The 12,500-nt window shown below is 50.0% G+C and overlaps 2 protein-coding genes across 4 annotated transcripts in view; one reads left to right on the top strand and one right to left on the bottom strand.

Moving 5' to 3' along the window:
- marchf4a (membrane-associated ring finger (C3HC4) 4a) overlaps positions 1-5,902 on the top strand; it is a 15,694-nt gene extending 9,792 nt beyond the window's left edge. Inside the window, exons 2-4 of the mRNA XM_035534779.2 lie at positions 1-55; positions 273-465; positions 5,403-5,902. The exon at positions 1-55 is cut by the window's left edge and continues 101 nt beyond it. Of these exons, the coding sequence (XP_035390672.1) occupies positions 1-55; positions 273-465; positions 5,403-5,902 (748 nt within the window). The remainder of the gene's footprint in view (positions 56-272; positions 466-5,402) is intronic.
- Positions 3,833-12,500, bottom strand: part of pcca (propionyl-CoA carboxylase subunit alpha) — a 31,627-nt gene continuing 22,959 nt past the window's right edge. For 2 of the 3 annotated variants that reach the window (XM_035534778.2, XM_081701027.1), the window contains 3 exons: positions 10,740-10,880; positions 9,604-9,681; positions 3,833-7,670 (listed from right to left, as the gene is read on the bottom strand). In XM_035534778.2, the coding sequence (XP_035390671.1) occupies positions 7,602-7,670; positions 9,604-9,681; positions 10,740-10,880 (288 nt within the window). In that variant the 3' untranslated portion in view covers positions 3,833-7,601. Of the gene's footprint in view, positions 7,671-9,603; positions 9,682-9,846; positions 9,955-10,739; positions 10,881-12,500 lie in introns of those variants that run through there. The other variant, XR_014118163.1, reaches the window with a different exon arrangement.

Below are 12,500 nucleotides of genomic sequence, written 5' to 3'. Positions count from 1 at the left end.
GCTTTGCTACTACAAGTACCAGGTCATTGCCATCAGTACCAAGAACCCACTACAGGTGATCTTTAGAACCCACTACAGGTGATCTGCTTTAGAACCCACTACAGGTGATCTAGTCCCATTTTACCTTGCTTGGTCAGTGGTGGCCATTAACTTTGTACATCCAGTTCGTGTTGGCTTACACACTTCCCTTTCTCTGTAACTCTCTTTCGTTCTTGTGCTCTCTCTCTCTCTCTCTCTCACCCCCCCCCCCCCCCCCCCATCTGCGCGTGCAGTGGCAGACCATCTCTCTAACGGTGATCGAGAAGGTGCAGATCGCGGCGGCCGTGCTGGGCTCGCTCTTCCTCATCGCGAGCATCTCCTGGCTGGTGTGGTCCTCGCTCAGCCCCTCGGCCAAGTGGCAGCGGCAGGACCTGCTCTTCCAGATCTGCTACGCCATGTACGGCTTCATGGACCTGGTGTGCATCGGTGAGCCAGACGGGGGCGTTCCGCAGGGGGCGTTTCAGGCCAGTGCACCGGTACTCCTTTAGCACCATGGAAATTCTATAACTATGGTAGCGTTTCCCAGCCCAGATGGGCCATGCGTTTGCCCCGTCGCCATGCCGACACACCTGAACCATGTGATCAAGAGCACAGAGTATCTAGAACAGTTGGGCTGGGAGCTTGGCCAGAGAAATGAACATGGACCAGCTCACAGTCCCCAAAGACTGCAGTGAAAAATACTGGCATATGGAACACATAAGATTTCAACACATAATTTATGGGAAACATAGCATCCCGTAAGCCTGTGTCACTCACAGTAGTGATCTAAAACTTAAGAATAACATCATATAGTATATTGTGCATTAGTGTTGTAAAACTGGAAAAAACAATGTTGATGGTTTATTATTGGCACTGAATTAGTGTGTGTCAGTGCAAAGAGCAAGCTCTGGTTCCTCCCTGCGATGTTCGTACGGCAGACGCTTGACGTGTCCCGTACCGAGCGTGGTTCAGAGAGAAGACCAGCTGAGAGAGCGAGCGAGTCTCCAAACCGGCTCCAGGACAACGCGGCCGCCGCCCGGCCCGTCTACCGCAGTGCAGCCCGGACTCTAAATTTGGCCCGACCCACGGAGAGGGGAAGGGAGCCTGTGCGGAGATACGACGGCCCACGGCGGCAGCCGACCTTGATCCACCAGGAGCAGCACGTGGGCACCGCGGAGACGACTCGTGCTTGGCTGAAGTAACAGCAGTGTGTGTTTATACATAAAAAGGCGGCAGATCCACTCGTGCAGGCCATGCAGTGCACGGTCTGGACTGAGAAGAGTTAAGAGTGTACAGTACTAATGAAATAACGTTAGATTGGTATAAATCTGCAGACGCTATTATTTCTTGGAGCCGTCCTGCTCTCTCTGTCTGGCGTCATTTCCCCGGAGTAGCAGAGTCGGCGGCTACTCTTACAGGCAGCTGGGGACACGGAGTCGTCTTCAGATTATTTGTGTGTTGAACATAGCCGCGGAAGGAAGGAGGTGCAATGAAAACACGCTATCTGGCCGCCTTACGATGGCAGTACAGTAACGATCCAGGACGTCTCGGTGAAAACATGGCATTCCAAAAGGCGCTCTCTCTCTCTCTCTCTCTCTCTCTCTCTCTCTCTCTCTCTCTCTCTCTCTCTCTCTCTCTCTCTCTCTCATGCATGCACGCAGCCTTCCGCTGTGAAACTTTGTTTCTAATTAAATGCTGAAACTGCGCATCTATTAGGAGTCGCATGATAAGTGAGGATCTGCCTCACTGCAGGCATGTGACGAGAGAGAGAAACAGACTGGCAAATACAGTGGTGTGAAAAAGTGTTTGCCTCCTTCCTGATATCTAATTTGTTTTGGATGTTTGTTACATTTAAATGTTTCAGATCATCAATCAAATTTAAATATTAGACAAAGATAACAAAATGCAGTTTTTAAATGAAGGTTTTTATTATTAAGGGGGAAAAAACAAACCTACATGGCCCTGTGTGAAAAAGTGATCCCCCCCCTCTTAAAACATAAATTAACTGTGGTTTATCACATCTTTGAAAAGCTGAGTTCAATTTCAAAAGATTATGAAGCCATTTCTAAAACTCCAGGGGTTTGGAGGCTTTATAGCCTTTGCCAGACTGATAGAGCTCAAGTACTTTGTATCTCATTTGTTCCTGAATTTCTTTGCATGGCAGCACTTTGTAAGGCAGGTCCTATTTAAGTGATTTCTTGATTGAGAACAGGTGTGGCAGTAATGAAGCCTGGGTGTGGCTAGAGGCAGTGAACTCAGCTTTCCAAAATGTGATAAACCACAGTCAATTTATATTTTAACAGGGCCATGTAGGTTTGGATTTTTTCTGCCTTAATAATAAAAACCTTCATTTAAAAACTGCATTTTGTGTTTACTTGTGTTATCTTTGACTAATATTTAAATTCGTTTGATGATCTGAAACATTTAAGTGTGAGAAACGTGCAAAAAAAAAAAAAAAGGATCTCAGTAAAGGGGCAAACACTTTTTCACACGACTGTAGCTGGGTGTGAATGTGGAGAAGATTCCTTTGGAAACAATTACTCCCATAAAAAGCTGCGAGAAAAGGCCTGCAGTCTGTGACATGGCGTGGTGCCGAAGGCCTCTGCCCGGGCGGAGGGCGCCTCCACCGGCTGCATGAGATACGCGCTCCGGCCACGGACCCCCGTCCTGGGTCACGCGGATGGCCCAAAAAAAAAACCAGACGAGGGCGTGCGCCGCACTCACGGAGGGCAGCTCTCGCCCTCCGTTAAATCAGACGGAGCCGACCGGAGGGCGATGGCGTGGGGAGGCTATTAGACGCTCTGATACGGAGACACGGCAGGGGAGAGTGAATAGCAGCAGCGTCGTCGTCTGGATGCTCGGCATGATTGCGCGCGCGCGCGTTGATCAATGGCTGAGTCTTTCGGAGTGTCTCCCGTGATGCATCACTGCCTCCTTAAGTGACCAAACAGAGCAGATTAATGGACTGAAGAGAGAAAGAGTCAGAGTGAGAAAGACAGAGAGAGACAAAGAGGGGGAGAAATATTTGATTAACTAGAGACAATTGGGTGGGGGGTAATAATAATACATCATTTTGGAAGTAAGTTTGTGGTTGCTAGTCAGACTGCGGTTCATCCTCCACACAGACAGAGGGCACCACTAAGATGAACCCCCCCGCTGATCATAATTAAGGGTGTACTGAAGTCCACAATAAGAGAAAGCGTTGGGGGAAAAGACAGGCTACGCCATCGGGAACGTAGCGACTGCTCGCTGTTCGTATTAACGGTGACAGGGGTTTGGAGGAGGTGTGGTAGCCTGAGTCGGAGCTCGGCTGTTAACGGGGGTATGTTGGGGTGGGTCCACTCACAAGCACCTCGCCCCTTTACATCACGTTTGTTGGAGGTGAGTATGGTGACTGAGAAGGGTCAGATAGGAAAGACACGGGCAGTTTAGCTCACGTAAGCAGAACAGGCTACGCTGAGGCGGGGTCTAAATATAGAGCCCCTTTCATATTTTGTTTGGCGATTATTGCTCATTATGACTCAGAATAATCCCTTTAATCGCAGTAGGAACAAACAAGGTTAAGATGGTGATTGTTGGAAGGGGATGTGCGAGTACGCGAGAGGAGAGCGCGTAGCTGCGTGTGATAAAGTGGTGAAGGTGAGAGCCGAAGCCTGCAGAGGAGTGAGAAAGAACCCAGGCATCGCCGACGGAACTTCCTCTAGTCCGCCTGAGTGTTCAAGCGCTATGGGAAGCGTGTGTGTGTGTGTTAAATCAATACACAGCTCACATTCTCCATCAGTGATGAGAGAGAGATTAACTGATAGACAAGGAGGATTTTCTGTGACGTTTATTTAGAGAGATACAGACAGACATGGACCATGAGGGAGATTACCCGATAGATTAGAAGCCTATTTTACGGTCTTTAAAAAAATAACGTGAAGTAGGTTGAGATTCACTGTTCGGAATAAGACTCGGTGACTTCACCTGCCATTAATTACACGTCACCCCCCGCCCTAATCGGTTCTGTTCCGTGAAACCGAGGCTGGTAAACAAACACAAAGTAGCTGTGTAGCCTTTTGTAAACCGCGAGGGCTGGTTTTCGTGGCAGCGGGTCAGACCAGCAGCGGTGCACAGCCAGCTGTCCGAGCTTTCCAGCGCTGGCTGAAGTTTAAGGCGGCAAGAAAAGCGGGCTGTTACCAACTCCACGCACGCACGCACGCACGCACAACCCCCTAGTCGTTTTCACACTCCACTGCTAACAAAAATAGCGCCCAGGAGCGCGTTGCTGTCTGCAGATCTGTCCAAGCGCGTGCGAGTGGGTGGGGAATGGAGTGAGGGGCTGTGGGTAGTGGGGCTGGGATGGAGGGATGAAATCGATAGAGGAGTGTGGAGGAGAGATGGAGTTTTTGCTGGCAGCTGCATTGCTAAAATCGGAGCAAGACTCTTTCAGTATGACTGGCACGCTGCATGGTGTGTGTGTGTGTGTACAGAGACATAGTAAAAGGAGAATGAACTGGAGAAATACAGGTGTGGATAGACAGTGTGAAGCACCGTGTGCAAATTAGCATATATAGGCCATTCAGATATCCTGGCATATATAAATGCATGTCCTCTGTGTTTGTCTCTCTCTCCCTCACACACACACACACACACACACACACTTATGCACAAACCATAGCATAACATATCAGTGTGCAAAAAAATAAATAAATAAATAAATAAACTTTGCAGCTCCTAAATAACTTTAGAAGAGGAAAAGGGGAGATGGGGTTTATTCCATTTTTATCCCTATTTTAGTCGTTATGCCAATTTCCACCCATCAGTTAGCTAGTTCTCGCCATAATACGACAACTAGCAACGGTGAAGACTTCTGCTTCCCAAGACACGGGAAGCTACACGCTGAACTGCTGCCCACGCCGCGACACTGGGCCGAACGCGCTAACTGCGCTAACTCTGCGCATCAGAAATTGGCTTATATCGCTGTGATTGACATGGGGAGGGAGATGGGGGAAGGTAATGCTATCCCTCCCACCCGAGGAGAGCAGCACCGTCGGGGCTCGGCCCGGCGACCACACCACGACGGAGCGCTTTTCCGGAGGGGAGAGGACTGTTCCTGCCTTCAGCTCACTTCAGACAAGTAACGGTAGCATCAAGGTCTCCTCACGACGGCCGTGATGTGCGCTCCTGTGTGGGTGTACAAGCTCAGACTAAAAAACAGCAAAACTTTAGCAAAATAGGAACTGATTTGATCCTCACAACATAGATGGTCTTAGAGCAGGCAGGTTTTTCATGCTCAGAAAGGCCAAACCATTTCTTACGAAGTTGAGGGTTAGATGTAAGGTTGGGCTTTGTATGTTGGTGTGTTTGTGCCCTGACTGTGGTCTTCTCTGCCCCCCCCTCAGCCCTGATCGTGCATGAGGGTCCATCTGTGTTCCGGATCTTCAACCGCTGGCAGGCGGTGAACCAGCAGTGGAAGGTCCTGAACTACGACAAGGTCCGGGACACAGATGACCCGCAGAAGGGCGGCAGCAGCACACTCCGGGCCCTGACCCTCCCCCTGAGCAACCGAGCCTCTGCGGCCCCACCCGCCAGGCCTGGTCCGTCCCCTTCCACATCCTCACTCACGCCCCCCGCCACGGCCGTTCCGCCACCAGGACCTGGGACCATGCCGGAGGACGCGATGGAGGCGGGGAACGGGCTGGCCCCGCCTCTGACGGCCCCGCCCCCGATGGACCACCACTGCGCATACAACCTGCTGCAGCTACTCAGCCAGCACCTGCGCTCGCAGGAGCCCCGCCCCTCCGCGGCCGCCTCCCCGACCTCTGCTCTCACAGCTGCGGCCGCCATCGGCCAGCCCGGTGACGGCAACCGCGAACTTGTCATGAGGGTCACCACGGTCTGAGGCTCCGCACGGGGCCTGGCCGGAACCAGAGTTGGGCGAGTTTTTCACGGCCGAGCCAGTGGCAGGCACCGGCAGCGCGGACCTAGCGAGCCGGCAGAGGTCACGAAGGTTCGCCTGGCTTCCTTTGGCGTTTACCGGAGGTGAGGACATAAAAGAAGAAATAGATTTTTCTCCTCCTGCGAGGGGGCGCGGAGAGTGAGGGAGAGACTGAGGGCGTTGGGCTTCGGAGCGTCGTACAGCGCGGCTGCAAGACTACACGCTTTATAATGAAAGGCAACAAAACAGGGTTCAAAAGGAGACGCTCAGACTGAGGGACGGGGGGGGGGGGGTACAAGGTCACAGGAAGTGGCGAGTCTTTTAAAGCACAAACCTAGTAATGCAACACAGGTCCAGGATACACACACACACACACAGTGTTACTCATGGGGTTGACGATGGTCTAACGTTTACACTGAACCCACCACGCCGCTCACCAGCGTGTCACAAGGGTCAGTAACACCGCAACGGCCGGCAGTCCTCAACAGCGGACTCTTAACAACCAGGTATGACCGTGCATCGCCATGGAGACAGCCTGTAGCCATCCCAGCACAGTGAAACTACAGAACGAGGGACGCGGAGTGCGGCCATCTTGACGGACTGACTTATTTTGTTTACGTTTGTTAAAATATGTCTGGGGGGGGTTAAAAAAGGCATTGCTATATTAAAAAAACGAGTGTGATATAGAGGATGACTGGTCATGTCTCTGGGGAGGGAGGGAGAGCGTGATAAATGAACAGGGTGAGAAGCAGTGACATCATCGCATCCACTCAGCCAGCTGCTGCTTGATCAATCCCAGCCAATCAATCCATCCCACACTCATGCGTTCCACTTTCACTGATTGGCTAGCACGGGCCTGTATTCCCACCATGTCTCTGGCTCAGACTCCGAATTAATAAGGGATGGTGAAAATGATTGAGAACACACTCCTTCATGAGTCCCGTTCATTTATTTTCACAAAAGTCATTTTTCTAAAAACGTTTGCAGCCGGAAGGCTCCGGGGTGGGTCGCGGGCTCCTCCACCTCCTCCCAGGCTCCTTGCAAGGCTTTGTCCAACTCTCATCCATGTGCTCAAGGACACTATACTGCTGACCGGGACGTGGGAGACTCAATGGACTTTTGGGTCTTGCCAGAATGGAGCCAACTTAAAACGTCGTTTCATAACACCTTTTCCTTGTTCTTTTTTAAAATCAAGGGAGTATATAGACCTCCCGCAGTTTCCCTGTGAATAAAATCCATTTTCAACCACTGGTAGGTAAAAATGATCCCATGTTTAACTGAAACCTCATTAGTGCGATTTCTGTACAGTACACGAAACATGAGGGAATTCGACCTACGTCTTACAAAGACGTGCACGGCACTTAAAGAGCTGTCTGCACTTCACTGAATTGAAGTGTGAGTGACAGCGTGCCATATGTGAGGGCAGCCACACTTGAAAGCGTGTTGGCCAGTCCGTGTTGTTCACGCAAGAGAGAAGTTCCTCGCTGACTGGGCTGAGAGAGTGACGTTAGTTTCGAATTTTTGTGCGTCCCACGACTACGCGGAGACACCTAAAGGATGTTCCATCCAGACTACTAGGGTTTGTTTCTACAGGGTGACTATCCAGTCAGAAAGCAGACTGTGTGTGTGTGTGTGTGTGTGTGTGTGTGTGTGTAGTGTGTGTTTATTCCAGCTCCACCAGAAGATCCCCCTCCCCGACTGTTTCGCCAGTTTTACAGTGTACACTCTTCACCTGAAGGGGAGAAAACCACACACACACACAGAGAATGATGGTGTTACAATATCTGATCAAAGAGTGACTAAGGCTTCTGTGATATTCATGCATCAACCTCAGAACTCTCCTGAATTCTACTGACGCTAACGTGACCTCAGAACTCTTACACTACTGACGCTAACATGACCTCAGAACTCTTACTCTACTGATGCTAACATGACCTCAGAACTCTTACACTACAGACACTAACATGACCTCAGAACTCTTACACTACTGACGCTAACATGACCTCAGAACTCTTACACTACTGACGCTAACATGACCTCAGAACTCTTACACTACTGACGCTAACATGACCTCAGAACTCTTACACTACAGACACTAACATGACCTCAGAACTCTTACACTACTGACGCTAACATGACCTCAGAACTCTTACTCTACTGATGCTAACGTGACCTCAGAACTCTTACACTACTGACGCTAACGTGACCTCAGAACTCTTACTCTACTGATGCTAATGTGACCTCACATCTCTTACTCTACTGATGCTAATGTGACCTCAGAACTCTTACTCTACTGATGCTAACATGACCTCAGAACTCTTACTCTACTGACACTAATGTGACCTCAGAACTCTTACACTACAGACACTAACGTGACCTCAGAACTCTTACTCTACTGATGCTAATGTGACCTCACATCTCTTACTCTACTGATGCTAATGTGACCTCAGAACTCTTACTCTACTGACGCTAATGTGACCTCACATCTCTTACTCTACTGACGCTAACGTGACCTCAGAACTCTTACACTACAGACACTAACGTGACCTCAGAACTCTTACACTACAGACACTAACGTGACCTCAGAACTCTTACACTACAGACACTAACGTGACCTCAGAACTCTTACACTACAGACACTAACGTGACCTCAGAACTCTTACACTACAGACACTAACGTGACCTCAGAACTCTTACACTACAGACACTAACGTGACCTCAGAACTCTTACACTACAGACACTAACGTGACCTCAGAACTCTTACACTACAGACACTAACATGACCTCAGAACTCTTACACTACAGACACTAACATGACCTCAGAACTCTTACACTACAGACACTAACATGACCTCAGAACTCTTACACTACAGACACTAACATGACCTCAGAACTCTTACACTACACACTAACATGACCTCAGAACTCTTACACTACAGACACTAACATGACCTCAGAACTCTTACACTACAGACACTAACATGACCTCAGAACTCTTACACTATAGACACTAACATGACCTCAGAACTCTTACACTACAGACACTAACATGACCTCAGAACTCTTACACTACAGACACTAACATGACCTCAGAACTCTTACACTACAGACACTAACATGACCTCAGAACTCTTACACTACAGACACTAACATGACCTCAGAACTCTTACACTACAGACACTAACATGACCTCAGAACTCTTACACTACAGACACTAACATGACCTCACATCTCTTACTCTACTGACGCCAACGTGACCTCAGAACTCTTACACTACTGACGCTAACGTGACCTCACATCTCTTACTCTACTAACACTAACGTGACGCCAGAGAGTTATGAGTCTCGTGACATATGTTCAGGCTGAATGGGCAGTCGTACAGAACCCCTTTTATGAACACAGTTTGATGTGGAAGCGCTTGGTTTGTCTGAGAGGAGATTAATCAGCACTGTTCTGAGCACCCGCCAAACCACAAGCACATTGACAATGCAAACACTGTGCTTTGTTCTCCCTCTCTCTCTCACACACACACACACACACACACACACTCACTCTAAGGTAGTGAAATCTAAGAACATTCATTATGTCTCAGTGAGGACTGGTAAAGGAGTGGTGTGTGTGTGTGTGTGTGTGTGTGTGTGTGTGTGTGTGTGCGTGCTCTCACCTTGGCAGTTTTTGCTGCAGTCATGCTGTTCTGCATCTTCATTGCTTCAATCACACAGATCTCCTGTCCCACTGCCACCTGTTAACACACACACACACACACACACACACACACACACACACCTTTACCAGTCCTCTCAATCACTGAGACAATGAATGTTCCTAGATTTCACTACCTTAGTGTGTGTGTGTGTGTGAGCTTGTGTACTTCATAGACCTTCAGAAACACAAAGGTTGTACATACACACACACACAGCCAGTATGTGAAATCCTGTCTAGCATTCACTCCACTGGGAGTCCGCAGAGTGCCCCTCTGCAGTGGAATTCAGCCGCTCAGGAGAAACTGCACACACTACAATCAGATAACCACGAGTGTTACGCTACTCTGTACAATCATTTAACCACAAGTGTTACGCTACTCTGTGCAATCAGATAACTGTAAGCATTACACTTCCTTCCTCAATCCAGCCCATCGTGAACAGTCAAGATGACTAGTATACTAATACTGACCATCACATACATGCACACACATGCACGTGTTGTGTTTTTACATTTTACAAACATACTTCACCAGGTTAGGCTACTACTCAGACTTGTGTTTGTACTTCCAGCATGATCTAAATAAGTGAGCATGAACACTGTACATATGTACGGATGTGTAAAGTACAAGAAGGACAGCTCTTAATTGCTGTGTGTGTGTGCGTGCGCGTGAGTGTGTGTGTGTGAGAGAGAGAGAGAGAGAGAGAGAGAGAGAGAGAGAGAGAGAGAGAGAGAGAGAGAGAGAGAGAGAGAGAGAGAGAGCAGTATTAATGGAAAAGAGCCGAGGCTGACTAATGTATTAAGTGGAGACAGTCCGGCTGAGTCTAGTATGTATCCGACATGCTTCCTGTGTGAGAGAGAACTTCCTTGGAGCACCCTGGCTGACTCACGCCCACACACTCACACCCCCCCGCCATGTACACACACACCCACCCACACACACCCACACACACCCACGTAGACTGACAACCTTTTTCAGTGTCTACATTATGTATACATCCACACACAACGAGCAGAATAACCGGATAAAACCGGATAAAGAGCTGTAATGTGCTGATGCGTGTCTTGGGCGGCGCCCTGCTTGTTGCCGTGAGCTACCGTGTCTCCAGGTTTGACGGCCACGCCCACCACGGTGCCAGGCATGGGCGAGCGCAGGATGCTGCTGGTGTCTTCTGGAAGCTTCTCCGGCATGTGCTTGCTCAGGGACGCGGCCAGCACGCTCAGCACACGCACCTTAAACTGAACACAGGGGAAGTGTTTCACACACACACACACACACACACACACCCTAATTAAAAAGTTGTGAATAGCAAGGACAAGCCCTTGCACTGAGTGCCTTGACAGCCATCTGCTGACTACAAGCAGAAATAGAACAGAATCCCACTGCAGTGCTCCTCTTCACCTCTAGATGGCAGCCAGCACTCCCAGAAACAGTGTGCATGGTGGGTTGGGAGTGGGTCTCTGTTTCAGTCAGAGAGGTGAGGGGCTTTGACAAAATACCACCTAATACAATTACACCAAAAGCAGAACTTATCCCGCTACAATGACAAAAGACAGGATGAATGAGAAGACGTAGCTCTGCCAGACTCAACACACATGCCCCCACACACACACACACGCACACACAAGGCCTCCCACACTGAATCATTAATGGAGAGCCATTAGCTTATAATGGGCTGCAGAGAGCCTGCTCCTAACCTGAGCTAATCAGTATAAAAACACTACACAGAGAGAGAGAGCGCAAGAGCAAACAGGCTTTATAAAACTTGTAGAGAAGGCGCAGAACCAAAGCCTATTAAACGTATGTACATGGCACATTGGTCTCCATGCCAACTGCAGCCACGTTCCCCTGTAGCGCTCACTTGCGTAAGCCATGCGCAGTCTCAGGACACCACCACCACTCCCTGGCCTGCGGGACTTCCCCTGCCCTGCCTCGGGCTGATGGTCACCCCATAAAGAGGGTCGTTTCGGCGGCGAATCGACAGGCAGGGGAGGGGTGACACTCGCTCGTTAATCGCATCGTCCTGGAAACACCCAAAGGCTCCACTTCCCAGAAACCCAGCCAAGGAAGTGTTGCATCATCGCACAAGGCACGTCACGCAGAGGTCACATGGGTCACTGCCCCCAAGATGATGGTTTAGTTGCTGCGATTAATAAGCCCCACCCCTCAGACAGGCTCAGGCTAATGATACTGATGACTGGTGGCAGTAATGGTAACAATAACATCAAATTCCCAACACCACGGCTCTGCCGACCCAGCCTGGATGACCCGGCCGGCGAGTGTGACAGGGCGTCTGAGGGGGCAGAAGGCGCAGGTTCTTTTCTCCACACCCCAGGGTCTGACTGTGGTGGTCAGCCAGCCATACAGGAGTCGCAGAGGGGGGACTTCCCAAGAAGCTTCCCGACCCCGCTGGGCGCCCGGCCCGATGACCTAGCAGCGTTCGTGTGTGAAGCGCGGGGTCCCCGCTGGGCTGGCTTATCCTCTTCCGGCCCTGAGCAGCCCCGTTCCTGCCGCTGTTTGTTTGGTCAGGCTAACTGGAGGCTGATTGAACTGATGCTGGTACCATGCGGGCGGAGCCGACGCCGAGTACCGTATTGGTAGAAGGGAGGAAGCGTGGAGCGTTTGGGGAAGTGACACCCAGGCAGACACACACACACACACGGCCCTCTCATGCTCATATCTGCATCTCGCACGCCACAGTCTGTCCTGAGCACAGTAGTCACACAAAGTGGTTTGTGTGTTGGGACCCTTTCCAGTCTCTGAGCACCACTGTGTTCCAGATCTCGGTCAAGTCCGTGCTAAGATCAGGCTAAAGGCCAACCACTGTTTACTAAACCCAGGAGAGACCGCCCTACACA

This window comes from Electrophorus electricus, chromosome 18 (genome assembly GCF_041902795.1).
Source record: "Electrophorus electricus isolate QZ-2024a chromosome 18, ASM4190279v1, whole genome shotgun sequence".
Classification (NCBI taxonomy): domain Eukaryota; kingdom Metazoa; phylum Chordata; class Actinopteri; order Gymnotiformes; family Gymnotidae; genus Electrophorus; species Electrophorus electricus.
Note: the sequence above shows the minus strand (reverse complement) of the source record. Positions and strands in the feature narration are given on the sequence as shown.